The 25,747-nt window shown below is 58.7% G+C and overlaps 3 protein-coding genes across 5 annotated transcripts; 2 read left to right on the top strand and 1 right to left on the bottom strand.

The window, feature by feature from the left end:
* Positions 1–1,771: 1,771 nt before the first annotated feature.
* On the top strand, positions 1,772–4,335 carry GALR2 (galanin receptor 2). The gene is made up of 2 exons (XM_016212371.2): positions 1,772–2,264; positions 3,505–4,335. Exons 1-2 carry the CDS (start codon positions 1,897–1,899, stop codon positions 4,133–4,135), a joined length of 999 nt encoding a protein of 332 aa, XP_016067857.2. The 5' UTR covers positions 1,772–1,896; the 3' UTR covers positions 4,136–4,335.
* A 1,237-nt stretch (positions 4,336–5,572) lies between these two features.
* ZACN (zinc activated ion channel) lies at positions 5,573–8,959 on the top strand. Its single transcript, XM_087825764.1, has 9 exons — positions 5,573–5,666; positions 5,739–5,863; positions 6,004–6,048; positions 6,206–6,312; positions 6,566–6,735; positions 7,519–7,643; positions 7,772–7,982; positions 8,121–8,285; positions 8,725–8,959. Exons 1-9 carry the CDS (start codon positions 5,573–5,575, stop codon positions 8,913–8,915), a joined length of 1,233 nt encoding a protein of 410 aa, XP_087681890.1. The 3' UTR covers positions 8,916–8,959.
* Positions 8,960–9,862: 903 nt separating this feature from the next.
* Positions 9,863–24,174, bottom strand: EXOC7 (exocyst complex component 7). 3 transcript variants are annotated; one of them, XM_087826360.1, is made up of 20 exons: positions 24,062–24,174; positions 23,810–23,875; positions 22,510–22,694; positions 22,135–22,240; positions 20,547–20,769; positions 19,711–19,878; positions 17,110–17,213; positions 16,146–16,302; positions 15,140–15,285; positions 14,725–14,877; positions 14,409–14,507; positions 14,017–14,079; positions 13,776–13,842; positions 12,290–12,355; positions 11,891–12,011; positions 11,545–11,640; positions 10,721–10,784; positions 10,480–10,521; positions 10,247–10,380; positions 9,863–10,035 (listed from the first exon to the last, which is right to left on the bottom strand). In XM_087826360.1, exons 1-20 carry the CDS (start codon positions 24,119–24,121, stop codon positions 9,933–9,935), a joined length of 2,223 nt encoding a protein of 740 aa, XP_087682486.1. In that variant the 5' UTR covers positions 24,122–24,174; the 3' UTR covers positions 9,863–9,932. The 3 variants fall into 3 exon arrangements, with proteins under 3 accessions (XP_087682486.1, XP_016067886.2, XP_016067888.2); XM_016212400.2 differs by lacking the exon at positions 16,146–16,302 and having other exon boundaries at positions 17,121–17,213; positions 24,062–24,165; XM_016212402.2 differs by lacking the exons at positions 16,146–16,302; positions 17,110–17,213 and having other exon boundaries at positions 24,062–24,171.
* Positions 24,175–25,747: the final 1,573 nt, after the last annotated feature.

Below are 25,747 nucleotides of genomic sequence, written 5' to 3' on the forward strand. Positions count from 1 at the left end.
TGCCGTTGAGGTTTCTCGGGTGCAATCCCACCTCCCGTCCACCGAGGGCGGAGGACCCGGGGATGGAACTCCACCTCCTGCATCCTTGCAAAGAGGATCCTGCTCACGCCGCGCGCACAGGGGCCGGGGGCGGACGGCTCAGGACTTCGGCTTTCACGGTGTCTACCTCCCCGAGGACTCCAGAGATGGGGTGCCCACCAACAGGAAGAAACACCCCGCCTGTGAGGGAACAGCCTGAGAAAGCGAGGGCCAGAGGAAGTGCCGCCCTGTCCTGCCAAACGCCTTCGCGTCCGCTGGGCACAGCCACGCCAGCCTCCTTGCTCAGGGGCCCAGGCACGTGCCCGCCGTGGGGCCCGCACTGGCTGTTCTCTCTCTGGAACGCTCTTCTCCTGGATACCTGCTAATCCAGCTCCCCCACCTCCTTCAAGTCTTTGCTCAAATGTCACCTTCCTAATGAGGTCTGCCTGACCACCCCGTTTTAAACTGCACCGTGGCCGCTACCCCTGTAACCCCTAAATTCCCTTACCCTCATCTGCTTTGCCTGCAAGTACTTATCAACTTGGACGAGATGAATAATTTACATGAGTGATGTTTATTGTGCATCTCCCCTGCAAGAAAGGAAGCTCGCCGAGGGCCTTGGTCTTTGCAGAGCTCACTGGTAGGTCCCAAGGACCCAGAACGGTGCCTGGAACAGGGTAGGTGCTTACTAAATACTGAATGCATGAATGACAAGCATCGCATAAACGTGAGCTGCATTATTTTTCTATGCAATGAGAAGGCAGGCAGGGCAGGGGTGTGATTAGGGTTTCCCTGCTCACAGGAACAGGTAGGTGGGCTGGGGGGGGGGGGGGGGGGAGAATGGTCTTGACTGGGAGCCAACGGACAGGGCAGGGATCAAGCTACAGAAGCAGAAGGTGGTGATTTTTCATACCCAGTGCACTGGGGGGGTTAAATTCTATACAAACAATAATGATTCCACGTCACAAATGCTTGATGACCGATACGTCAAAATTAAAAACAAATACTTAAGTTTGACTGCAACCTAAACACCCTCCTGGCCATCTAGGAAAAGGCTGCTGGTGCTTTCTGCTACTTTGTATTCAAGTTTTCCCTTTTTGGATACCTGGCACACAGGAGATGCTGGATAAATACTACTTATTGGATTGAATCGGAGAGAGAAACGTTTAATGGGGGAGACAAGGGAACGAGATGAAAGTAACCAAATTCCCTCATCCCCTCGGGGGCTCTCCACGGCCTCTGGGCGCTCCCCTGAGTGAGGCGCGGTGCTCCTGGGAGTTACGACTGGGAAGAGGCGCGGAGTACACCGCAGGGCTGTCCCACTCTCCAATTCTGGAAAGCCGAGGCCCCCACCTGCCTCCACCCCTTGTCACCTCCCCACCACCACCTCTTAGCACCCGCCGGGAAATCTTCCTAGGACGCCCCCCGCCAGCCCGGGGAGGCCCCGCGCGCCCACCAGGGTTCAGGGAAGCGCTAAGGCGCGTCGGGTCCGGGGCGAGCGCTCCCGGCAGCGCCGCGCACACGCAGGTCCCGGAGCTCGTTCCCTCCACCACTCCAGCGTTTGCTGGGGAGGTCAGTCCGCCTCTCAGCCCCGCACAGCCCAGACCCCGGGACTGGAGCGCGCCCAAGAGCCCTGCGCCCCGGGGTTGGGCTGCCCACGCCTGGGTCTGGACGCGCCAGCGCCACTTGACAGCCCTTCTCCCACCCCCACCCCCCCGCCCCGCGCAGCCAAGCGCCTCGGGGGGCCATCCCACCCCTGCAGCTGCTAGCTCCTCCCGCTCGCCCCAGCGCACCCCCGCCTCCAGCTCCGGGCGCCGCGAGGCTCACTCCGCCTGCAGCTGAGCTGCGCGCCCGTCGAAACTCGGGTGCGGCTGCACCATGAATGACTCGGGTGGCCCCGGGGTCGGGCACGCGAGCGAGATGCGCGGCGGGGGCAGCTGGCAGCCCGAGGCGGTCGTCGTACCCATGCTATTCGCGTTCATCTTTCTCGTGGGCACCGTGGGCAACACGCTGGTGCTGGCCGTGCTGCTCCGGGGCCGCCAGGCGGTCAGCACCACCAACCTGTTCATCCTCAATCTGGGCGTGGCCGACCTGTGTTTCATCTTGTGCTGCGTGCCCTTCCAGGCCACCATCTACACCCTGGACGGCTGGGTGTTCGGCTCCCTGCTCTGCAGGGCCGTGCACTTCCTCACCTTCTTCACCATGCACGCCAGCAGCTTCACGCTGGCCGCCGTCTCCCTGGACAGGTGAGCCCAGGGGTGGGCCACCCGGGCAGGGGCGCGGGAAAGACGTGCGGAGAGCAGAAAAAGACTCTAAGACGGCAGAGGGACCGGGAGGGAGTGGAGGACCAGCCGGCCTGCTGGAGAAAGATGCGTAAGGACGCGGGACCCCGGGGTCCCTCTGTCAGGTGCGTCCCCGAGGCTGTAGGCTTGAGACCTCAGCTGCCCAGCGCGCCTCCAGCAGCCGACAGAGCGCAGCGTTTTCCCCCGGTGCTTGGTCTCGCTGGAGGCTCAAGGCCCCCGTGAGATCGGGATGGGGTGGGAGGGATTACTGTGTCCACTTTACAGCCGAGAACGACTTCAGGCTGGGTGCTCAGAGCCGCCCACCCAGGAATTGTGTTCGGGAAGCCAGCGGTCTCATGGCGTCAAACTCAACCTTGAAGCCATGTTTTGCTCGCTGCCCTGGACTCTGGGCCCGACTGCGGAATTTGGGTCCCTCATGGGGGGGGGGGTGCCAAAGTCCGAGGGAGCACACCCTGGGGCCCCTAGCTCGGTCCCACGCCTTCTGCACCCCACCTCCAGGCCAGGGTCGAGGGCAGGGAGAGGAGCGCGCTCGAGCTGGCCCAGCCCCCCAAGCCGGAGCTTGGAAGGACACCTGGATGAGTCCTGGGGAGGAAATACGGGTCTGACAATGGGATCTCCCCGCCCCCCTCCACCCCCATGTGCTCCCCATCCCCCCTGGAAAAACAGCGAGGTGGGGCCGCATTCCGCATGCACCTCCCGGCTCCACTGCGCGCGGAGTGTGTCGGTTCCAAGAGCGCTGCTGGGACCCATCGAGCGTCCGCTTCTCTAAGGAGATTCCTCGCCTGGCGTCTCCAGGCTTGTCTGCTGGAGCCTCGAGGCGCCCGGGTCCTACCTCTCCGGGCACCGTCACTGGTGGGCAATCCCAGCCTCCGGGTGCCCCAAAGCCTGTTCAGCCTTCGGGGTGCCCTCCCGGGTGGAGCCTGGCTGTGGCAGTAGTCCCGGAAAGAGCAGATGCGAGTGTCCGGCACGTGCGCCTTTCGTGCTGCTGGGTCTCCCCCCCCTGGCGACGCTGCAGAGGGCCCGCGGGGATGCACCGGGTCGCCCGCCCCGCGGGTGTGCGCGGGGTGTCCGCGCACTAAGGACCTTCCTCGAGAGTGGACGTGGGCCCAGAGGTGCAAAGGCCGGGGCCTGCACCGGAATCCGCCCGCTCAGCCCGCATCTCCCCTCCCGGCCTGACCCGCAGGTATCTGGCTATCCGCTACCCGCTGCACTCCCGCCAGCTGCGCACGCCTCGAAACGCGCTGGCGGCCATCGCGCTCATCTGGGGCCTGTCGTTGCTCTTCTCTGGGCCCTACCTGAGTTACTATCGCCAGTCGAGGCTGGCCAACCTGACCGTGTGCCACCCGGCGTGGAGCGCGCCCCGACGCCGCGCCATGGACCTCTGCACCTTCGTGTTCAGCTACCTGCTGCCCCTGCTGGTGCTCGGCCTGACCTACGCGCGCACTCTGCGCTACCTCTGGCGCGCGGTCGACCCGGTGGCCGCAGGCTCGCGCGCCCGGCGGGCCAGGCGCAAGGTGACCCGCATGATCATCGCCGTGGCGGCGCTCTTCTGCCTCTGCTGGATGCCTCACCACGCGCTTATCCTCTGCGTGTGGTTCGGCCGCTTTCCACTTACGCGCGCCACCTACGCGCTGCGCATCCTCTCGCACCTGGTGTCCTACGCGAACTCGTGCGTCAACCCCATCGTCTACGCGCTGGTCTCCAAGCGCTTCCGCAAGGGATTCCGCCAGGTCTGCGCCGGCCTCCTGCGCAGCGCCCCGCGCCGCAGGGCGCCCCTAGGGGCAGCGCGCGGGAGCGCGACTCCACCGACCTGACGCGCGCGAGCCAGGCGGCCGGGCCTCCCGCGCCTGAGCCCGCGCCTCCCGGCGTCCGGGGCTCGCGCCTGGTTCCCAGCCCGTCCTGGCGGGACCAGAAGGTCCCCAATGGCATCCTGACAGTTAATGTGACTTAAACGCACTTCGGGGGTCCACTTGTGTGTTAAAGGACTGGAGTCAGAGGCCGGGGAATAGTGGATGGAGTTTCGTCCGTTAATAAAACGCGCAAACCATTTCACGCGCAAGCGATGCGCTGTGTCTCCGGCGTATCTCGTGAGGTTCTGTGGTGGGAAGTCTCTGGGACTTCACAAGGGAACTTGGGGTGACTGGGTGCAGGTGCTTTCCTGAGTCACTGGGAAAGAGGGCAGCCGAGTTAAAAATCTGCGCAGAAATTCCTAAATGAGCAAGGCTGGGGAGCGCGACAGGCGAAGGCTCTTTGCACGCGGCCATCTGGAAGCGCCGGACGCGCACAGATCCGCAAACCGGCCGCCGCCGGTGCGCGTGACGCAGGCAGGCGGGGTGTCGGCGCGCACTCGATGAAGCCGGTCGATGGCAGACGCAGACCTGTGTCTGTTCCTAGGAGCTTTTGCGCGCCAGTGTGTGTGTGGTGGGCCCTGCCCTGCTCCCAGCTCCCTGGGGACCCTTGGAGTCTCAGCAGCCCCATCAGTGCCTGCAGACTTTAAGCCTTGGGTTTCCTTCCCTAGCTGCTGCTATCTGGGGTCAGGGCTCCAACAGCTCGATTTCTCTTTTGGACCAGAAAGTCCCGCCCCAGCCCTGCCGGTCCTGTTCCAGGGCGCACAGCAGCCCTTCTAACGCTGCTGGACTGGGGCAGCCTGAGAATCCGGTGGGGGAACAGGAACGCCCTGGGGCTTTGCTCAGCTAGCCCCCACTTGTCCCCGACTTCGCCCCACTCCTGGAGTCCTTGAGCCGAAGCTTTTACGTGAAGTGGGCTCGATGGGTGTTTAAGGAGAGGCTGGAGAACTCCGAGGTGTGCCCATCTCACATCGTTGTGTGCAGGGCACTTTGACAAGGACTTGTTTTCAGCCAGGTGGGTGCCCACTATGGTAACACAAGGGAGGCCATCGGCACCTGCCCAGATTGGAAGGACCAAGCCAGGAAAGGCGTGGGTGGGGATGGGGGTGGTTCTGTGCTTGCCTGGCCCACTTGGCTGGCATTGAACACGGCAACCTGTTCCAGGTGGTGGAAGTGGAGCGGGACCGGAAAGCCTAGGCAGGTGCAGGGTGGGCAGGGCTTGGTCCTGGGCTTTGTCTTCAGGTGTTTGCAGAACCCAGGGTGGGGGTGCCAAGTCCAAGGCCCGCGGGTCATTGCACAGAGCAGCTGCCTCGACCAACTGCTCAGTCCCCCAGAGAAGTGACTGAAATAGAGGTTGCAGCTTAGGTGCTGCTGCTCCACCCAGCCCTCGGCACAGCGCTGATGATGGCCCTGCGGCTCCTGCTCCATCTCGCCTTGCTCCGACTTGGCACCACTAGGCCCTTGGCCCAGGGCCGCAGCTTCCGCACACCAGTGGTTGGTAGGTAGGCGGCCATGAGCTTTGGGATTTGGGCACCAAGGCACCCAGGTGACCTTGACCTCCATCTCTCAGCCTGGCCATCCTTCTTTGACCTCAACTCACCCCTGGAGGTTCAGGAAACCATCCAGATTCCGAAGAATGGGAGTACGCCCCTGATCGTGGACGTGCAGGTGTTTGTGACAAACGTGTTTGATGTGGTAAGCGTCAGGCTGAGGAGGGTGGGCCAGAGTGTGAAGCTGGGAATGGGCCGGGACTCAGTCCCTGGAGTGCGGGGGTCTCCTGCCTTCCTTGGTCATGTAGCCGTCAACCCCCAGGTGACGTGCTGCCCCTCCCCCAGGACATCCTTCAGTACACAGTGTCCTCCATGCTGCTGCTTCGGCTGGTGAGAGCCCACCGGGGTGGGGGTGGGGTGAGTGTAAAAGGGTGGAGGTGGGGCAAGAGAACCCACTGAGTCCAGCTCAGATGTACGGTCTTCAACCTGGAAGCCGAGAGGCACATATGTAGAGGGCCAGAGCCTCAGCGGGTCCTTGTGTCTCCAGTCCTGGCTGGACACTCGCCTGGCCTGGAACACGAGTGCGCACCCACGGCGCGTGCTTACGCTGCCCTGGGACTCGCTGTGGACACCAGAACTCACTATCCAGGAGGCGTAAGTGTGGCGGGAGTTCTTGTCCAGAGCCACCATGCATGTCCCTGTGTTCCCCACCTAGAGCCTGGAGCCCTCTTAGTGAACGTCCCTCTCCTGGTGGCCCTGGCAGAGCACTGGCATGCCTCCACTGCCCCGTGTTACCCCTTCCTTTTGGAGTCCTGAGGGCAGGGGATGGCAGCTGGGCAGCCCCTCTCCCCCTCCTCCCCACTCAGAGAAGGGGCTGGGCCTCTGGCTCTGCTGCCTTTCCCAGCAGGCTCTGGGTGGACTGGCAGGACCAGAGCCCGCGGGCCCAAGTGGACCAAGATGGCCATGTCGAGCTCTACCTGGCCCTCACCACGGAGACCAACTGTGACTTTGAGCTCCTCCACTTCCCCAGAGACCAGAGCAACTGCACCCTCAGCTTCTACGCTCTCAGCAACACTGGTGCCGACCTGACAGGGGCTGGGGGGTGAGGGGAGAGGGGAGGGGAAGCTTCTGGCCTCTGGCAAATGTCTTTCACAGCGACAGTGGGCCTGTGTTCACACCGGTCTACCCTGGGCTTAGGGGAGCTGAACAGACCCAGGAGCAAAGATGCTTCTCACCCTGACCTCCCATTCAAGCAGCAGCCCCGCCTCCTAGTTCCCCCTGCTCTCACTGCAGCCCCTCGTCTTCTCTCCCCCTCGGCTACTGCAAAGCAATTGCCCTCAACACCCAGGGCCAAGCTGCAGTGGCTGGGCCACTGGTGTCAGCTCAGGTCGCTGTGGCCTCATCCCTGGAGACATCCTGAGGGCACAGCCACCAAGTCAGTACCCCACAGGCCAGTCAGGTGATGTCTGGCTTGGCACAGAAGTCCCACCCCTCCCGTACACCCTTCCCCTCTGGGCAATACCACAGCTGCAGCCCCATGAATCCTAGTAACTCAGATGTGAGATGCTACACCAGTGGATGTCTGCAACCACTTCCCCTCCACAAAGCGGTGCAAAGTGCATTTATTTGTACAATGAAAATTCATCTATGAATCGGAAAGGCCCTTCCTCTAACTGGAGGAAACTTGGGGGGGGCAAATTCTGGTTTGGAAAGCCCTTGCATGGACCAGTTTCATCTCCAAGCCTGCCCCAGCAGCCATCAGAAGTCTCCATCGTCCTGGGCACCAGCTTGTCTCTACCCCTACTCCCAGGAGACTGGGGGCCGGGGCATCTCTTAGCTCACTGTTCTCCTCCCCCCCAGTGGCAGAGCTAGAGTTTCAGGCCCGCGTGGTGAATGAGATTGTGAGCGTCAAGAGGGAGTATATAGTTCAGGATTTGAAAACCCAAGTCCCGCCCCAGCAGCTGGTGCCCTGCTTCCAGGTGACGGTGAGTCAGGGGGTGGCTGACAGAGGGCAGCAGGGGCATCAAGGATGCAGAGCCAGAGGCATGACATCACCATCTCCCGCCCACCCCCTGCACGTCCCCCCAGAAAGCCCCAATGCTCTTCCTTCCAGTTGCACCTTCAGAACACAGCACTGAAGGCCATCATAGCGCTGCTGGTTCCCGGGGAGGCGCTGCTGCTGGCTGACATATGCGGGGGGCTGCTGCCCCTCCAGGCCACGGAGCGCATTGCCTACAAGGTGACCCTGCTGCTGGGCTACCTGGTCTTCCATTCCTCCCTGGTGCAGGCCCTGCCCAGCTCCTCCTCCTGCAACCCGCTGCTCAGTAAGCCCTGTGCCCTCACCTGGCCCTGGGCAGGACCACTCTGCCTGGCCTGCCTCCTTCTCCCCCTCTGCTCAGCTCCCTGGGCACTGGAGGCACAGGCCTGGCCCCTGACCCCTACCCCTGTCCCTGCCCTCCCAGTTTACTACTTCACCGTCCTGCTGCTGCTGCTCTTCATCAGCACCATGGAGACTGTGCTGCTGGCTGGGCTGCTGGCCAGGGACCACCTCCCGGCCAGGAGCAGCCCCCACCCAGCCCTGAGAGGGGCGCAGCAAGCTCGTGAGCATGCAGGGCCTAATCCTGAAGGTGGGCAGGGGCTGGGACTCTTCCTGGGGTGGGTGAGGCAGGAGGCTGGGAGGCTGAATAGGGCGGAGCCTGCCAGCTGCATGCCTGGGGCCGGGTCCCTGGGGCTATTTAAAAGCTCCTTGCACTCACTCTGCCGGCCTCCATCTCTCGGCTGCACTACCATGGAAGAGGCAGGTCTGGAGCAGGGGGCAAGGTTAATCTTCCTGAAGGCCTGGGTGACTTCAAACTCCCCGAGATGACCCTGTGCCTCGTGGAACCTCTCTAGGAGGGTCTTCCTTCAACTCAAGATGGCCTAGAATGGGCCAGACCCGAATATTCACTAGGTGTGAATCTATAGAAGGGAGAAATATGGCGCCAGTCCCTGGGTTCACTCCTCTGCTCTGGGGAAGAGTGCTGGCTGAGCCCTGCAGTGCAGCTCGTGCTCCTGCCTCCCCCACAGAGGCCACCAGAAGAGAAGCGGGGTCACGGAGGAGCTGGGTCGAGGCTGCCGATCACACCTTCTTCCTGCTGTATGTGGCAGGGGTAGTGTGCAGCCAGTTCATTTTCGTTGGACTCTGGATGTGGGCAACATGCAAATCTGACCCAGCCCCCGGGGAGGCTGCACCCCATGGTGGGCAGCCCAGGCTGTAACAGGGTAGGGCCCGGGGCTATAGACCTGGGGGAGGGCTGTGACAGGGTCTTTAGAGAGAGGGGGAGGGAGGCCACATTTTCCCTGAGCCTGGAGGACCCCAGGCGACCCTGAACTCTCCTGATAGTGTGCAAGCAACGTGTGTGAAATAAACCTATCACCCAAGTGCAAGTGCACCCTGAGGGTCTGTTTTCATTGAGCTCAGCTGTTCACTCTCATCCTATGTAGGTGGGGCCCCACCTCACACCCAGACCCCCACTCCACTCCTGAACTTCTCACCAGTGGCCACCAGTTAGCCAGTCCCCCTCCCCCTCCAGCCTAACTGCTCCTGAGACTACTGCTTGGGCTGGGCGGGAGGCAGTGGGGACCAGGGGGCAGGGCCCCGAGGGTCAGGTACACAGGGTGGTCAGAACTCCTCTCGACTGTGAGGTGTGCTGGCCCCCAGGGGGAATGGGGAGAGAGCACTCCTGGGGGATAGCACACCCCAGCCCTCAGGATGCAGGTGACGGGAAATGTTTTCTGCATGGATTCCAAGAGCTGGTCAGTTCTGCTCATGTCTCCTCCAGGCCCTCTGCTCAGCGTGGCCTGTGCCTCTCTACCCACGTGAGCTGAGGGCATGCTCCTCCCCAGCTGTGAACTAGGCGGGGGTTGTTCTGCCTCTTGCTCTTGTGCCCACAAGGCAGCTGTGGGCAAAGCCTTTGTCTTCCTCTGTCCTTTCCTGTCTTGAAGCCATCACGTGGCCCCTGCAGGCCGAGGTCAGGGACATAAGACCCAAGGTGTGCAGGAAGCCAGTGCCAGAAGAGTGCTGGTTTGGTGGAGAATGGGGGGGGGGGGGGGGTAGGCGGAGAAGAAGCGTAAACCAGGACTCAAGGGCCCAGGAACAGGGCTCCTGGCATGGGCAGTGAAGAAACGGCCTGTCCCAAAAGACACCAAACTCACTGGGCCAGAGGCAGGTTAACACTGGTTTATGTGTCCAATAACATGCCGGCTGGTACAACCAGGCAGAGCCAGCAGCAGGCTCAGGCAGAGGTGTCAAAGAGCCTATCGATCATGTCGCCCACCTGCTCCACGCGGTACTTGATGTACTTCTCGGGGTTCTTGGTGAAGGGCACGCTGCTGTACCTGTCCAGGCACCGAGGTCAGCAGGCAGCCCGCCCCCTCCCATGCTCACCTCAGCCTAGGGCCCTCCAGGTGGGGTGTCCCTGAGGGGCACCTCTGCCTGACCCCACACCAATGCCCAGGGCGTTGGATCTGCCACCCAAACCTACCTCCTCCATGTTTTCTGGAAGGAGAGCACAAAGCTGCAGCCAGGGAAGTGGGGAGCAGGGCTCACCTGTGCAGGAAGGCCCTGTAGGTCTCCTTGACAATGTGCTTCTGAGCCTGGCGGATCCTGTCTCTCTGCTCCGTGTCAGGAATAGCCCAGGCTTTCTGGATCTTGCACAATTCTTCAAGGCCATCATTGAAACCCTGGCCACCAAGGAGGTGGAAAGAGAAGTGACCCAGAGATGAACGTGCCGCTAAAGCAGCAGCAGCAGCAGCAGCGGCGGGGACAGGGTCCCAGCTCACCTTAAACCGCTCCTTGATCATCTGACGCTCCTTGTCCCGGAGCTGGGGGGGGGGGGAAAGCTTTCCTCAGGGCAGTCACCAACCCCTGCTCCTTCCCCAAACACGTGAGCCCAGCTCTAATGGCCACAGGCATCCTCTGTTCTCTCACCCCAGATGGACTCTCGAACATTTTTTCCCGGGAACAGAGCAAATGATATCACACATGCTAGACACCCCTTCCTAGCCCAGGCCTTCATCCCACCTTGACTCCGGGCTGGAACACAGGTAGATTCTTCTCCGTGATGTAGTCAGTCACCTTTAACCAGCTGCAGAGGGAGAAAAAGCAGAGGGCGGAGGAGGGACAGCCTCAGACAGCTGCTTCTTCCTGGGGGCTGGTTTGCTTGTTGTTGTTTTAAATCTTTTGATCTACTGAGGGAGGGGAGGGGAGGGCAGGAACTCATCTGCATCACAACTAAACAAAACACAACGGAGGTTTTTCTTCAGGAATAGAGTGTGAGAGGCTCTCTTTGACAATGAAGAGGAAAAAACATTCAATAAGTTGAACAAATACTGTCAACTACGCTTCCCTTCGTATCACCGTAAATAAAGACAGAGCAGCAGGTGAGGAGGAAAGGAAGGTAGGGGACAGACACTGGAAGGCAGAGAAAGACACTTTAAGGGAAGGAGCACAAAGGGCGAGAGACACACACAAACCCCAGAGCAGAAGAGGGGGCTCTGCAGAGGCTGCTCAGCCAAGCTCAAGAGCTCTAGTAACCCTGCCCCTCGCTTGGGCCACACGTTCCCCACATCTTTGACGTCAGCCCTGCAACTAGGCTTAGCGTCACCCTGGCCGGCAGGTGGACCACCCTCTGAAGAGGCTGGCGCAGGGCCCCCAGGAATAGGCAGCGGTGGGTAAAGGTGCTCCCATCACCACTGCTGAACACGATCACAGGACGAGTGGAGGCTTGGGGTCCACAGGGCAACAGCTCCCCGATACTGATCCCACTCGGGCCCAGTGTCCCGAGACTCAGGAGAGTACGGGTGGTGGGTGCAGGGCGGGGTGCCTGAGAGGGCCCAGCCTCCCACCTGCGCTGGTAGGTCTGGATCTGCTGCTCGATGTGTTCCCGGTAGGAGCGCTCGGCCGTCTTCTGGGTCACAGCCACCAGCTGGATCAGCTCGGACCTGGGGTGGGGTAGGAAATGGAGGAGAGGAGACTGGATTGGCTCCCAGGGCCCAAGGGCTGCAGGCCTCGACAGCACACCAGCGGGGCCTGCCCGAACCACCCCACCCACAAGGCCTATAAGAAGGCAGCACACATGCCTCCGTGTCCCAGGGTAGTGAAGAGTAAAGCACTGCCTTCCCCACCAAACACACAGAGGGCACAGCCAGCGGAGGGCACAGCCAGCAGAGGGCACAGCCCCACGCCACGTACTTCTCCAGGGCCTTGAGAATGTAGTTGTAGTTGTTGTGCAGGAAGATGGCGCTCAGAGCTGGGTCCTCATACACCTTGGACTTGCTCAGCAGGTTCAACTGCAGGTTGCCCAGGACTTTACCTGCATAGGAAAAGATGTGGCCACACCCACATGGCAGTTTGACCAAAATGACCCAATCCTAGGACCCATAAACCAAGCCCTACCTGTCACTGCAGTCCCTCCCCGACTCCAGACCCCACAAGCCTCAACCCCCCTCTGCCCTGAACCAGAGGTTAGGTTATAATTCCAAAGGTCCGGGGGCTCAGGAGAGGAACTAGGACTAGCAGAAGAGCACTAAAAGAAGAGGGCAGGGCGAGCCAGGGACTATGGCTGTGGCTGCTGGCCGGCTGGAGACTCACAGATATAGGTGCTCAGGAGACGCTTGCTGAACTCGGAGCTGTAGCTGGTGGCTGAAGAACTGGTCTCTGTGAGAGAGGAGAATCCTGCTATGGCGGCGGCAGCAACCGAGACCCTCTGGTCTTCCCTCCGCCCAGGGGGCAACTGAGGTCAGGCTGGGAGGGGCCTCTGAGCCTTCCTTCCTCTGGCTGATGGGACAGAAAGGAGCTGGGGAAGAGCTGGGTATCTGCTGGGCTCCAGGGCACCCTGCTGGCTACATAGAGCACTCCCTTGGACTTTTTCTGGAACCCTGAATGAATAAGCCCCTCTATGGTGACAGGGTGGCCCATGATCCTCAGAAAGGCTAGCAGGACCTCCAATCTCCGACCCCTGCTGGGTGGCATCTAAGGCCCGCCTATCCTATCTGTCAGCAATAGTCAGAATGGGCTCCCACAGCTTCTCCCCTTCCTCACATCCCACCACCTGCTCTCCTGCCCTGCTGAACAGAGGGGACCTGCCTACACAGATTGGAAGGCCGGGGGTGGGGGGCAGGTGCTGGGCTAGGCTGGAGGGTGTCCTGAGGGTGCTGGGACAGCAGGATACTGCCTGGACAACCTCAGAGATAGACAGTGGCCGTGAGAGGGCCGGAAACCCTGGAGGAACCCATGTGTCCTCTGACCCCCACTTCCCAGTAGGTCCTGAGTCTGTTAGTTGCTTCTCTCCCCAGGGAGCCTCACTCATGGGGCTTCAGAGGGGGAGAATGGGGCTGCAGAGCCCTACTGCTTACCTCGGGGGTCTAAAGGAATATTGTATGTGTCCCCAAGAACTACGGAGTGGAAGGCGGTGCAACAGAGGGAGGGAGGGAGAGAGAGACAGACAAGGAAAGATACAAAGCGCAGAAATGGGTTAGAACAGCTGTGTCCCCTGAGTCAAGCATACCACTCCCCATAGCCAGACACACAGCAAGGCACACCCAAGCCAGACCCTGAAGACCAGGGAGCACACAGGAAGGCAGAGACCTGGAGAACCACAGGCACAGGCTGCCCCATGGCCCCTAGTCCTCAGATGGGGGCAGGGAGGGCCCAGGGCCCAGGGCCCAGACACACTGAGCTGGGTCTCAGTGCTTGGAACAACTAGAAGTGTGCACATGTCATGTGCCAACCTCAGGAAGGCACCAGGCTGGCCCCAAGATGCCAGCCTCCCAAAGTGTCAGCTGTGTGAAACTCATCAGGAGGATAGGCAAACACAAGAGTAGCTGGAGGAATCTGGACAGAGGGTGGGGCAGGAGGGCACCTTCAAACACACAGTGCTCTCCAGGGAGCCGAGGGGTAGGGTCCAGCGAACTCAGGGTCCACCACAGGTCACATCTCCATCCCACTCCACAGGCTGGGGGAAGCCTCCTCATCAGAGGTGGCCAGTGCCCGCTGGAGTAGGGGCTAAGCCCGCATCTCCAGGCAAGAGGGAGGAGGGGGCACAGGGCTGGGGGCCCCGCTGGGAGGCGCCAAGTACCTTGGGAGGCCAGCATGGCGCCCGCCGTCTCCTGGAAGTCCAGGAGCTGCTGTAGGAAGAGGATGGCCTGTGCAGGGATGGAAAAAAGTCAGGAAGGTCGGGCAGGGCCCAAAGGCCAGACCACCTTCCACACGCGCCCCCCCCCCGGCCATTCTGGCGCAAGTGCAGGGCCAGGGGTCTGCCCAGTGAAAAGGGTGGCTCTGGGCCCCACCCCCTCTAGGTGACCGGGGGCAGCACATACGTTGCTAGTGAGCTCATGCACGGTGCCATCCTTGGGCATGTTGTACTCCTTGTCAGGGTCGTTCTGTGGGAAAAACAACCGCTGACTCCCTGAAAGAGCTCCCCAGGAGGCCTGGAACCCACCCCATGCCAGCTCATGGTGCCACCTCCTGGCAGACAGGTGTCAGGATACCCCTAAGGCACAAAGATGAGCAAGACAGATGTGCCAGGAAAAGGTGGGCAGGAGCCTCAGGCCTGGAGGACCCAGAAAGAAAAGGGAGGCAATGGGTGCTGACAGACTTCCCTCCAGCAGACCCACCCGCTCATAGGCCGTCCTTCTGAAGGCATGCTCCACAGGCCACTGGCGGCCCTGCCCACAGGGAGCTGGCTGTGGCAGTGGAGGGAGGAGCTCACCTTGATGTTGTCAGCGAAGTCCTCCAGCGCTTTGGCTCCAACAGTCTCCATGGAGGTGATGAGGCTGGGCAGCTTGTTTTTGGTGCTGGCGGCCGTTCCCTAAGGAAGCACACAGCTACACAACGGGCGCCCCGGCCACCGTGCTCGCAAGCAGCCCCGTGCACTCCAGCTGCTCCCTGCTTCTCACCCGGGGGACTGCCCCTTCCAGCCACCCTGAGCGGAGGCGTGGGGGCAGAGAACACGGTTCTCTTGGGAGGCCACACCAGGTAGCAGGGCTCCTCCTCCCCTTGTCCCCAAGGGTCCCCCAACCACATACCTGGAGCACCTGGTCAAACTCAGGCTTGGTCTGCTTGAGGTGCCGCAGGATGGGGAAGATGGTGAGCACTGCGGAGAAGTCGTGTCTGACGATGGCCTTCCGGGCAGCGGACACAATGTTCTCCCCCTCCAGCATCAGCCCGTCCAGTGCATCCTGAGGGGGACAAGCGCACAGCTCAGGGAGGGGGCAGAGTGGTGAGAGCTGGTTCTCACAGACGGCGAGGTCACCTAGAGGGGGTAAGGGAACCAGTATGCTGCTGATGGAGAGATACCAACCCGACACACCACCCAGGGCAGATCCCCAGGATGCAGGGTGGAAGTGGCTGTATTTAAGGGCTACAGACAACAGGCATGGTCCACACTCCCGCTGCTGCAGTGACAGCTCTCTATGGCCTCTGGACCCGTGTGGGCAGGACCTGGATCAGAGAGTCGAAGGTCTTCTTCTGATGGTGCTCAGGGATGACCTCCACCAGCAGCTGGTACTCGCTCTGGGCCAGCTTGACGAAGGCACTGACGCAGTGAATGTAGGCATCGGTCTCCACATCCAGCATGTCGTCTCTCCCTGGGAGGACAGTAGTGCACTGAGCTGCTGGTCTGGGGGCAGCCCTCTCCCTGCTGCAGGGGTGTGGGTCTCCCCAGCTCCTGGCCTGGGCTCAGACTGGCAGCAGACGGGGGAGGAGGAAGACTGTTCCGGAAGAAAGCTGAGGACTCCGGCAGGCCCACGGTTGGAGGGGAAAACGGGCTGAGTCCGGCCTTTGTCCTGGCTTCACTTTTAGCTCTGCAATGGACAGTATCTATGTCCCAGAGTGTCAGGTACTGGAGGTGGTGGGAGGGTAAGGAGGGAAGATCCCCAAATGGATTTCCTGGGTAGGGTATGTCTGGCCCCAGGATTGAGGATTCTGAGTTGTACTGGAGAGGAGCCAGGGATGGGCAGGCATCCATCTCAGAAAATGTTGGGTCTGAGAGGGCAGTGACCAGCCCAGCCAGGCTGTCTGAGACATATAAGAAGGCTGTGGGCTTCGGCCTATGAGGCCAGCTGACACGGGAGACTGAATCCCTCTACTGGAGGCTGGGGCAGGGGCAACCTAGTTCTATCTGCCAAGGGGTGGGCTCCCAGGAGTCAGGGCTTTGGAGCTGTTGCTGGAGTCAATATCAGGGCTCCCTGCCCTCCAGGAAGCCACCTTTTCCTCTTTGCCTGCCTTCCAAGTAGTGGCAGCTTCTCCCCTTGGCCCGGGCCCTGAGAGCCAAGTGTGCACTCCCATCTGGAGAGAGGCAAGGAGACCTAGTTCCCAAAAGAGTGAGAGACTGGAAAGAGAGAGGCGACAGATCTGGCCCATTCTCGAAGCAGAGCGGCAGGCTGGGCCCTCCGGTGGCTGCTGTGAGGCAGCAGTAGCTGCCCTCGGGCTGGTCTGCGGTACTCACCGGCCAGCAGCCCGTGCTTGTCGTTCAGGGCCTCGGACAGGTGCTTAACTCGGAAATCATGCTCGTGACCTAGCGAGACGTCAGCCGCACAAATACAAGCAGCGTTTATCCAGGGGCCGGGCGGGCAGGCCCTCAGGAACTGGGAAGAAGGCCTAATCTCCAGGAGAGGGTGTGAGGTGGGTGTTGGGGAAGGGGCACTGGAGAGGGCTCTGAGCCCCCTTCTGCCTCAGGCCACCTAGGGAACAGCCGTTTCAAGCCTGACTTGCAGTGGCCCAGACTATCCTAGGGAGCTGGTTTCCCCCAGCCCGGAGGCCAGGAGAAAGCTGCGAGGCCAAGGAGAGCTCTGAAGGACTTCTGGCAGCTGTGGAGGGGCTGATGCTCAGCTCCATGGGGTTATCTCACCATAACGGGGAGAGGCCCAGTTAGAGAAATGCCACTGCCGAGTGAATGGGGACAGCCTTCCTTTTGTCCCCCAGCATCACTGTTATGAAAGAGGGTCAGGTCCTTTAGGGTGGGGCTGTCCTTCCTATGACAGGAGAAAGGAAGGCACATGGCCAAGAAGCTGCCTGTCCCTTTGCTGCACACCCCGCTCCTTCTAAAGGTGGGAGTGGAGGGGTGATCAGGAGGCCTAGGCGGGCTTGGTCCTGCCACCGCTGGTCTCGGCGTGAAAGGGCTGCCCACGGCAAAGAACTTTCTCTGAGTTCAAACAGGAGACAAGGACAGAGACAGGGAGGGGAGGGAGTGGGGAGCCCCAGGGAGGGCAGAGCTGTAGCCATCCAGACAGGACCAGGCCAAGGCCACAAAACCTGTCCCTATGCCAGCCGGAGCGAGTGGCCCAGGGCCGTGCAGGCCCACCCGTTCCCCTCTCAGGGTTGCTCCCGAGGCCCTCCTGAGGGGCTGGAGGCTCTGCCCTGCCACGGGAACAAACACATGGTGGAGAGGGGGACAGGGGGAACAGGGGGACAGGGGGATTACCTTCCAGAGGAATGAGGTTAGAACCCCCCTTTTTCCCATCTAGGCCATGCTGGGAATACTGTTTCAGAAGGTTCTGAGCCTTACGGATCGTCCCTGTCACCAGAGCCACACAGAGAGGAGATAAGAAGACCTAGGAAACGAGCGAGAGAAAACAGCAGCGGCCCACGCCCGGCCTCCCGACAGTGAGCACGCCCGACACCACCTCTCCCAGCAGCCCCTTCCCCAGGGCCGCGGGCACCCAGCAGACAGAGGCGAAGGAATGGACACATTCCCAGTGGGCCTCCTGGTTCTGCCGCTGACCCTCACTGTGTGGCTCTGAGCTCACTTTAGGACAGGCAGAGTGAGGGAGATAAGGTCGGCAAAGATCCGCCAAGAGGAGCCAAATAAAAAGTACTGAGTGGCACTGAAATCCGAACAGACCAGAGCTCATAATGGAGGAGCTGGTGACGAAGCTCTCACACCCAGAGGGCAAGACCGGGGACAGAGCTCAGGGCACCTGGAACCTGGGAGGCCTGCGCCCCATTGCTAGTGCCAGGCACAGCTCTCTGGGCATGCTCAGTGTTGGCAGGTAGCCAAACAGTAGGCAACAGAAAGCAGCACCCGGGAGCTAGTGAGACAGGCAGGGGCTTCCTAGGAGGGCAGTGCCCAGGATGAAAGGCTTGGAGACCCGGAGGCAGCTGGGCCACACACACTGAAGTTACCCAAACCACCAAAGCAACAGGAAAAAACTCGAGAGCTCAGAGGGGTTAACAGAAGCCTCACAGAGAGCGGAAAGAGGGCAGGAGAGGGTACATGCTCTCGGCACAGAAAAAAAACAATAGTTAGTGTCACAAGTTAAAACAATGAAGACAAAACTGCAGCATCCCCAGCCTCCTGGTCAGCCACCTCTGTGGGAAGGAGACACCTCAGGGCAGGAAACGTGGGGAAACAAAATAGCATTTCAAACAGGCAAGCACAGATGTCCTGTACGGGTCCCTCTTCCCTGGAGACTGCTAGTTCCGTCCCCTCAATCTCTGAGTACAGTGAGGCTGCCTGAATCCTGGACGAACCCCACGGAAGGCTTGGGTGAAAGGAGGCGAGGTCTGGAGGGGCTCACTTCCTCCTGTTCGCACCACACCACAATTAGCTACTAATAACCACGCTCGGGGCCCCAGCTCAGCATCTGTCTCCCCGTGTTCAGTGAGCAGCCCTGCTAACGAGCACATCAGATTCCTGCCCTGCAACTAAGCAGGAGCAGATGGGCCGCAGGCCCGCAGGAGCCCAGCCAGCACAGTGGCATGGATGTCAAGTGGGGCTGCTGGTATGGCAGCTCCAAAGTCATCAGGTGCCCAATTACCACGGACGACAGAGGCTGGCGTTTCATTACCACCAACCAGCCTCCCTGCTACTTTCCCCCAAGCCCGGAACTGATGTCCCAGGCCTGATTCCCTCATCCCAACACCAGTCCTGAGCCCGCCACTTCCTGATTACTCTTGAAACCCCACAGAAACATGGGGACCCTCCCAGCTAGTTTTCCTCTTGCGTCTACAAGCCAAGGATGGATTCGGTCCACTGTAAGCTGCTCCTCCCAGAAGGCCCTATCCCTGCGTGGCCAGCCAGCACTCTGGGGGCAGAGCACATCAGGGCCTGGGGCCTCCAGGGGCCCATCAGAGAAGAGAGGAGAAGCGAATACAGATTGGCCAGGCCCAGGCAGCTGCCCAGACACAGTCCCTGCTCAACCCACAGAGGCACAGAGAGGGACCGACCTGTGAGAAGCAGCCACAGCTGCAGCCAAGTCGGCTGGCTTAGTGGAGCCACTGGTTTTCTGGAAAGAGCAGCATGTGCCTGCAGCAGCCCCTCACCTAGAGTGTCCCAGCCTCTCCTGAGCCCAGAGCAACACCTCTCAGCATCCAGAGACCGCCAGGCCTGCCAACCTGCAGGTACTCACAGGGACACTGTTTACCTGCCCAAACTACGGGGATATGATGACAGGGAGGACAGACAGGGCGCTGTTCACACAGGACACCAATAACCCATGGCCCGGGCCTCCCCCGAGCACCCTCCCTCCACTGCCCACCACAGGCACTAACTTTGCAGTGCGCCCTGAAAGCCGGATGCACTTGCTCCAAGAGGGTGGGATGGGATTTTTCCCTTCCTGGATTGACTGTGGAAGAGAAACTCCCCCATCTGCTTCTCAGCTATGCGTTACTTCAAGCCACCCTGGCTTTCTGAGGTGAAGGCTGCCCCTGTCCCAGCCCACGATCTCGATTGAGCAGCTTGCCTGGCCTCCTGATGGGACGTGGCAGGGGAAGGAGGCCCAGCCAGTGGCTCTGCCCTGGCACCCCGTTACCATGCCTCTCCACATCTGTGACTCCCCTCCCTCCTCCAAAGACATTAATGCAACCCCCAGACTCTGCTGAAGAGCCTCACTTGATGGGGGCCTGGCTGGGTGGAGAGACACCTGCTTTCTGTCCTGTCTGCCTACAGTGGGGGGTTACTCTGAGGACAAGCTTCAGAGGGGCCGACGCTGCTGACCCTAGGGTGGCTGAAAGCAACCCAGGTCCCACACAACCTTCTGGCTGGTGCTTAATGGGCCAGGGTGGGGACTCACCTGGCCGCTTGATGGGCTTCTTAGTGGGTGTGTCCTTCCTTTTGTTGGGGATGGCAGGGGAGTAGGGAACCCCGGAGGCAGAGCTGTTCTTGCGGAAGTGCTCCTTCAAGCCCCTGATGGAGCGGTCCAGCTGGCTGGAGCGAATCTGGTAGTAGACGTTCATGAAATCTGAGGAGACAGGGACAGGGCTGTGGCAGCCTCCTTCCCCTCTGGACCAGACCCGCAGGGCAGCAGTGGCATCCACTGTTTCTGCTTGCTAACCCCTTCCTAGCGCCTGCTCTGGCTCACAGCCACCCATGGGGCTTCAACCCAAATCAGACAGTCTTAAAAGTGAAAGTACCCCCAACAGAAGTGGGGGGTACTGATCATTTTTTAATTTTTGAAGCTAAGTTTTTTTAGATAAGAAAACGCAAAGATTTGGTAAGGATTCAAAGGATGTGAGTAATTTATAGGAGGCAAAGAAACGACATCAGTGAATAAGAAAAAAACACCATATCTTTAGCCATCAACAAAATGATTTTATTAATTTTTATTGATTTTAGAGAGGAAGGGAGAAAGGGCAGGAGGGAGAGAGGGAGAAACACCAATGTGAGAGAGAAGCAGCAATCAGTTGCCTCCTGTACACACCCTGACTGAGGATTGAACCTGCAACTTAGGTATGAGCCCTGACCAGGAATCGATCTCAAGCCTTTTGGTGTACGGGAGACGCTCCAACCAACCGAGCCACCCGGCCATGGCTAAACTTTTTATTAAATCAACAGCACCCAGGTGGATGAAAGAAATAAAGGGGAGGCACCTGTCACCCCGGCCCTGCCCTGTGGGCCGGGCCCTCTCACCTTGGCTCCGGCCGAATTCCACCAGCCAGCGTGAGATGCGGATCGCGTCCAAGAGCACGCCCTCGGGCAGGTGCTCCAGGGGCACCTCCTCCTGGACCTCCAGCTCCTCCTCACCACCGATGAGATCCAGGATGAGCACAGGGGAAACGACCTTGCTGTGCCGGGTCATCAGGCTACGGAACTCGGACTCCAGAGAATCCTTCCCCCGTTCAAACAACAGCTTCTGCAGGGGTGAAGGAAGGAAGTGGGTCCGCCACTGCTGCAGCGGTCAGCTAGCCCTCGCCTCCCCTCCTCTGCCTTCGCTTCCTTGATCCGAGAAGAAACACCAGGAAGCTTTCCTTGATTATTTCTGCACCTCATGTTCTCCCAAACTGCATGTTCACAGGTGAAACCCAGAGTTCTATAAGTAGATGCTTCATAAACATTGGCTGGTTACTTTCTCACTGCACTATTCACTTGTTTTCTTGTTAGAAAAGGGTTTGCAAAAGAAAAATAGATAAATTAAACTCTCATATTAAAAATTTTTGTGCTGCAAATGATACCATCAAAAAGTGAAAAGACCACCCACAGAATGAGAGAAATTATTTGCAAATCATATACCTGATAAGAGACAGGTATCCAGGACATGAAAGGGAACTGAAAACATGTGCACACAAAATTGTGAAATAAGTCAGAAAAAGACAAATACCATATGGTTTCACTTATATATGAAATCTAAAAAACAAAATAAATGAACAAAAAAACCCAGAAATAAACTCATAACTACAGAGAACAAATTGGTGGTCACCAGATGGGAGAGGTGTTAGAGGGATACGTGAAAAAGGTAAGGGATTAAGAAGTACTAACTGGTTATTAAAACAGTCACAAGGATGTAAAGCAAAGTACAGGGAATATAGTCAATAATACTGTAATAACTACATATGGTGCCAGATGGGTACTAAACTTACAGAGGTGGTCACTTCATAAGGTACATAAATGTCTAATCACTACACCTGAAACTAATAAAATATTGCACGTCAACTGTAATTTAAAAATAAATTTTAAAAAGTGGTTACGTTGCCTGGCTAGGAGTGGCTCAGTGGTTGAGCATCAATCTAGGATCCAGGAGATCGTGGTTCGATTCCTGGTTGGGGCACATGCCTGGGTTGCAGGCTCGATCCCCAGCAGGGGATGTGCAGGAGGCAGCCGAGCAATGACTCTCTCATCATTGATGTTTCTATCTCTCTCGCCCTCTCCCTTCCTCTCTCTGAAATCAATAATGAATAAATTTGGCTTTAAAGAAAAGATTAAGTTGATAAATTTTATAGTATGTATTTTTACCACAATAAAAAAACCACAAATGCATTTATAAAAATCAAATGTTAAGTATACGCTGCACATGTAACTTATAATTTAATTACATTATACAAATGCAATAAAATGTATACCTGTGGTTCCTGAGGCAGAGTCTTGAGGACCGAAGTATGTTTACAGTATTAGGTACCTGCTTTTTCTATCACATTCTTCTTTTGGCTGCTTCTGTCTCTTCTGAGACCAGGGCAGGGCCTGGTGTCCCCAAACCTCTCACATTACCCTGCTGGCCCCTTACCACTTTGTTGAGCTCTGGGCTGTCTGGGCTGTTGTCCTGGAAATACTCCACAGCCTTCTGAATCTTGGCCATGCTTCCCAGGTACTCTTCCAGCCTCCCTGTGGGACTGGGAAGGAAAAGAGTCCCATCAGCCCCGGCAGACAGAGGACGAAGAGGGCCAAGGGGAGGGTCCTGGGAAGGGGGAAGAAGAGACTTAATCCAGGGGACTCCGGATTCAAATACATCCTATCCCTCCTCTCCAAGGCCTAGGACCAGGAGGTGTTAAAATTGTGGCCCTTGTCAACAATAAATTAAAGAAAAAGAAGTCAACAATAAGTTAAAAAAAAAAAAAAAAAGACAGAATGAAAAGACCGTGACCCTCTGGCCCTAGCTCACCCCTCCCTGATGATCCTCTCAGTGTCACTGGCCACATGGTAGTAGCTGATGACATGGTCCAGGCAGGACAGAGTCTTCTCAACATTCTCCTGCAGCCGCTGCAGGTTCTCTGTCTGCTTGTGCACAGGGATGATGGAGTTCTCCAGCTTCATAAGGCGGCTCTCAAAGGAAGACAGGATAGACACCTGCGGGGGAGGAGCCCTGTGCTCTCAGGCCTCACTGCTGTCCCAGCACTGCTTCCAGACCCCAGCCAGATCTTGGGCATTTGCTGCTTTCCCCATGGCTTTCTAGACAATAAGCTGTTCACCACTGTATCCTCAGCACCCACCACATGCCTGGAGGCGGTCCAAATAAATTGGACGAAGTTTGATTTGAAGGCAACCCAAGCACCCAATGAACTCCTCCTAAGATAATCACCCCAGGAGAGTTTCCCTTCCATCCTTTGAAGCCAAATCTCAATTTCTGTCCTTTCTGAGGCTCTCCTAGACTGGACCGGAAGTAGAGTCCTAAGGAGTAGCCTCGAATGCTGTTGCTGGCACTTTCTAAAGCCTCTCTCTCTCTAAGGGTGAATTTCATTAAACACAGACTGGGACTTTATGATTGTGTTACTAAATGCACACCCGAGTTTGAATTTACTCGGTTTGTGCTTTACAGCCTCCTCTAGAAATAAAGAAGGAAACTCCCTATTTGTTGGGCACCAGGTGGTGTGCAAGACGCCTTCCCACGTATCAGCTCCTGTGACCTTCACAGCCCCATCGGGAGGTTGGCGTTGTCTCTGCTTTATCAGATGAGTCTACTGAGGCTGGGAGTTACCTGTCAAGGGCCACACACAAGCCAGTGGAGGGAGAGGGCTGCATCCTACATCTGTCTGACTTCAGAGCTCATTCCACCCCGAAGCCCACGGGGGAGACCTCGGCTGAGCCTGGCCTGCCCTCGGTCATCTCAGCAGTGCCAACCCTGCCCTCCGACCGCCCCTGGAATCGAGGGTGACGCGTGACCGGGACCCAGCCCACCTAAGTCAGGCTCACTAAATGTCTGCAGGAGAGGAAGAAGAGCGCAGAGCTCGGGGAGAAGACAGAAAGCCCGGGCCCGCGGGGCAGCGGCATCCTCAGTGACGAGGCGGACAAGGCGAAGGGAGCTGGGTCGCAGACACGCCGCGCCGTTGCTAAGAGACACCCACGCATCCCCGCCATCGCCACCCGGGCCAGGGCCGAAGGCTCAGGCGCTGCAGCCGCCAGGCCGCGAGGCTCCGTCCAGGCTCCCGAGGCCCGTCGGCCCCTCGCAGCTGACGGTTACTCACCATGTTCTTGGTGAGCTGGTCGCTCTTCTCCAGGCTGTCTCGGATGAAGGACAGCGTCTCCTCCTCCTGGGGCAGCGGAGGGGACGGAGTCACCAGAAGCCCGAGGCTAAGGACCACCGCGTCGCGGGCTCGCGGCCTCGCCCCCAGGCCAATCTCCCCGCTCACCCCCGCCTCCTTCCAGGGTAGATGCCCTGGCCCGGGGCCCGGCCCCTTCCCTCCCCTCCTTCCCCGCCTCCCCAGCCCCAGTCTCACCCGCTTCAGCTTGTCCTCGATCTCCCGCCGCCGGGCGGACGCCTCCTGCGGGGGGATCATCCCTGCGACCCCGCGGCTTCCCTGTCCAGTGTTGTGGCCCCGGCGCGCGTACCTTCTCGGCTTCCGTCCGGGCTACATCCTCTTCCGCCCTTGGCCCCGCCCCAGAGCGCGTTGGCGGCGCCATGTCGGGAGTGGCAGGCGGAAGTGCGCCTGCGCGGAGCGCGGCGACGGGCGGGTCGGGCCGCCATCTTGGGTGTGGCCGCGCCTGCCACTCGTCGGAACGGCGCGGAGCCCGTCGCAGTGGCTCTGGAAGACTGTCGCTACCATCTTGCTCTGTATGTCTTAGGAAGGGAATCCCCTATGATTGTGAACAAACACTTTGAACTCTGTGCAATATCCCTGCACCTCTGTAAATGAACTTCTGTATGCGCGCGCGAGCCTTTGCGTCTTTTCTCAGCTTTCCTTCCCCAGGGGTAATTTGGTAGCCAGCTGTCCTGCAGGGCGAGCCTTCCGTTTGCCCATCTCTGTTACAAACACCGTCCTTGCTCGCTGGTAAACTTCCGAGCGGGCCCCCCCCCCCCCCCCGTCGTCTCCCTTCGACGGCGGCTCCGGCTCCGGCTCCGGGGTCAGCGGCCTGAATCCGCGCGGCTGCCCGGCCCAGGGCCCTCCTCCGCCCCGGCCCGCGCCTGGCAGCTCGGGAGGCTTGTGTGTTGCTATGCAAAGCTGCCAACCTGGTTTTCAAGAAAATCCGTTGTGCAAGGCAGGTTATTTTTATGACCTCCACGTCTAGAAAAAAGGGTAGCGCGAACAGACGGGCGAGTTTAAGCCCTTCTCAGCCCAGGGCCAGGCGCGCGTTGGCACGCAGACGCTGACTCGGCGAAGGCTGTTCGTTCAGCAAGCGGAGTTTCAATCACAGTTTCAGGAGCCTAGATTGTCCTTCACCAACTGGTGCCAATCACAGCCAAGGCCCCTCTGCTAAGCCAGGACGTCCTCTTTGCAGAGAGAGAGAGGGAGGAAGGAAGGGCTCCCTCCCCCAACAGTGTTCTTTCTTTGGTAACTTCCTAATTCCAGACTTCGGGCTTTTTCTGGGGTGTCAAGTGTAACATTCCTCCAATTTAACGTTTCCTGGCCCCGTAGCCCTACTGAAACTGTGTGAGCTCTGATGTCAACCACCACGACAGTGTCTGTTCTCTGGGATTACAGCCACTTAAATAGGACGGATGCATTGCAAAAAAAGAAAAAAAACAAACTTAGGAGAAAACACCCCCAATACACTAAAATGGTGAGTACAAGGGATGCTCAGTTTCTCTAGTTTCTAGATTGTGAGTTTAAATTACCTTTCTATTGCCGACACTTCTAAGAAAACAAATTTTCCTTTTTTCTGTAATGATCAAAAATATACTTTTTTTTTTTTTTCCATTTAGAAACCACCAGCCATCAACTGTGCCATCTGACAGAGTAGTCAGGAGGTTTTCTGTTTTTGTTCTTTTTCCCCCTGAAATCCTTTTATACATAAAATGAGAGAAAGCCCAGGAGTGGGCAGCTTTTGGGTGCCTTCTTCTAAGGAAGAGAGAGCAAAGGAATTGTTTAGTGTACTTTCAACCACGTGGGGGCTCAAACCTGCAATTTGTTTTTTAAAAATATATACATAGTATATATATATATTTATTGATTTCAGAGAGAGGA

This window comes from Miniopterus natalensis, chromosome 17 (assembly GCF_054644295.1).
Source record: "Miniopterus natalensis isolate mMinNat1 chromosome 17, mMinNat1.hap1, whole genome shotgun sequence".
NCBI lineage: Eukaryota > Metazoa > Chordata > Mammalia > Chiroptera > Miniopteridae > Miniopterus > Miniopterus natalensis.

Coding starts and splice junctions, on each gene's coding strand:
- GALR2 (XM_016212371.2), top strand. CDS start 1,897: ATGAATGACTCGGGTGGCCCCGGGGTCGGGCACGCGAGCGAGATGCGC. Junction 2,265..3,504: donor GCCGCCGTCTCCCTGGACAG/GTGAGCCCAGGG, acceptor CCTGACCCGCAG/GTATCTGGCTATCCGCTACC.
- ZACN (XM_087825764.1), top strand. CDS start 5,573: ATGGCCCTGCGGCTCCTGCTCCATCTCGCCTTGCTCCGACTTGGCACC. Junction 5,667..5,738: donor CTTCCGCACACCAGTGGTTG/GTAGGTAGGCGG, acceptor TCCATCTCTCAG/CCTGGCCATCCTTCTTTGAC. Junction 6,313..6,565: donor GAACTCACTATCCAGGAGGC/GTAAGTGTGGCG, acceptor CTTTCCCAGCAG/GCTCTGGGTGGACTGGCAGG.
- EXOC7 (XM_087826360.1), bottom strand. CDS start 24,121: ATGATCCCCCCGCAGGAGGCGTCCGCCCGGCGGCGGGAGATCGAGGAC. Junction 19,879..20,546: donor GGAATTCGGCCGGAGCCAAG/GTGAGAGGGCCC, acceptor CTGTCTCCTCAG/ATTTCATGAACGTCTACTAC. Junction 17,214..19,710: donor GAAGCCCATCAAGCGGCCAG/GTGAGTCCCCAC, acceptor CTCTGGTGACAG/GGACGATCCGTAAGGCTCAG.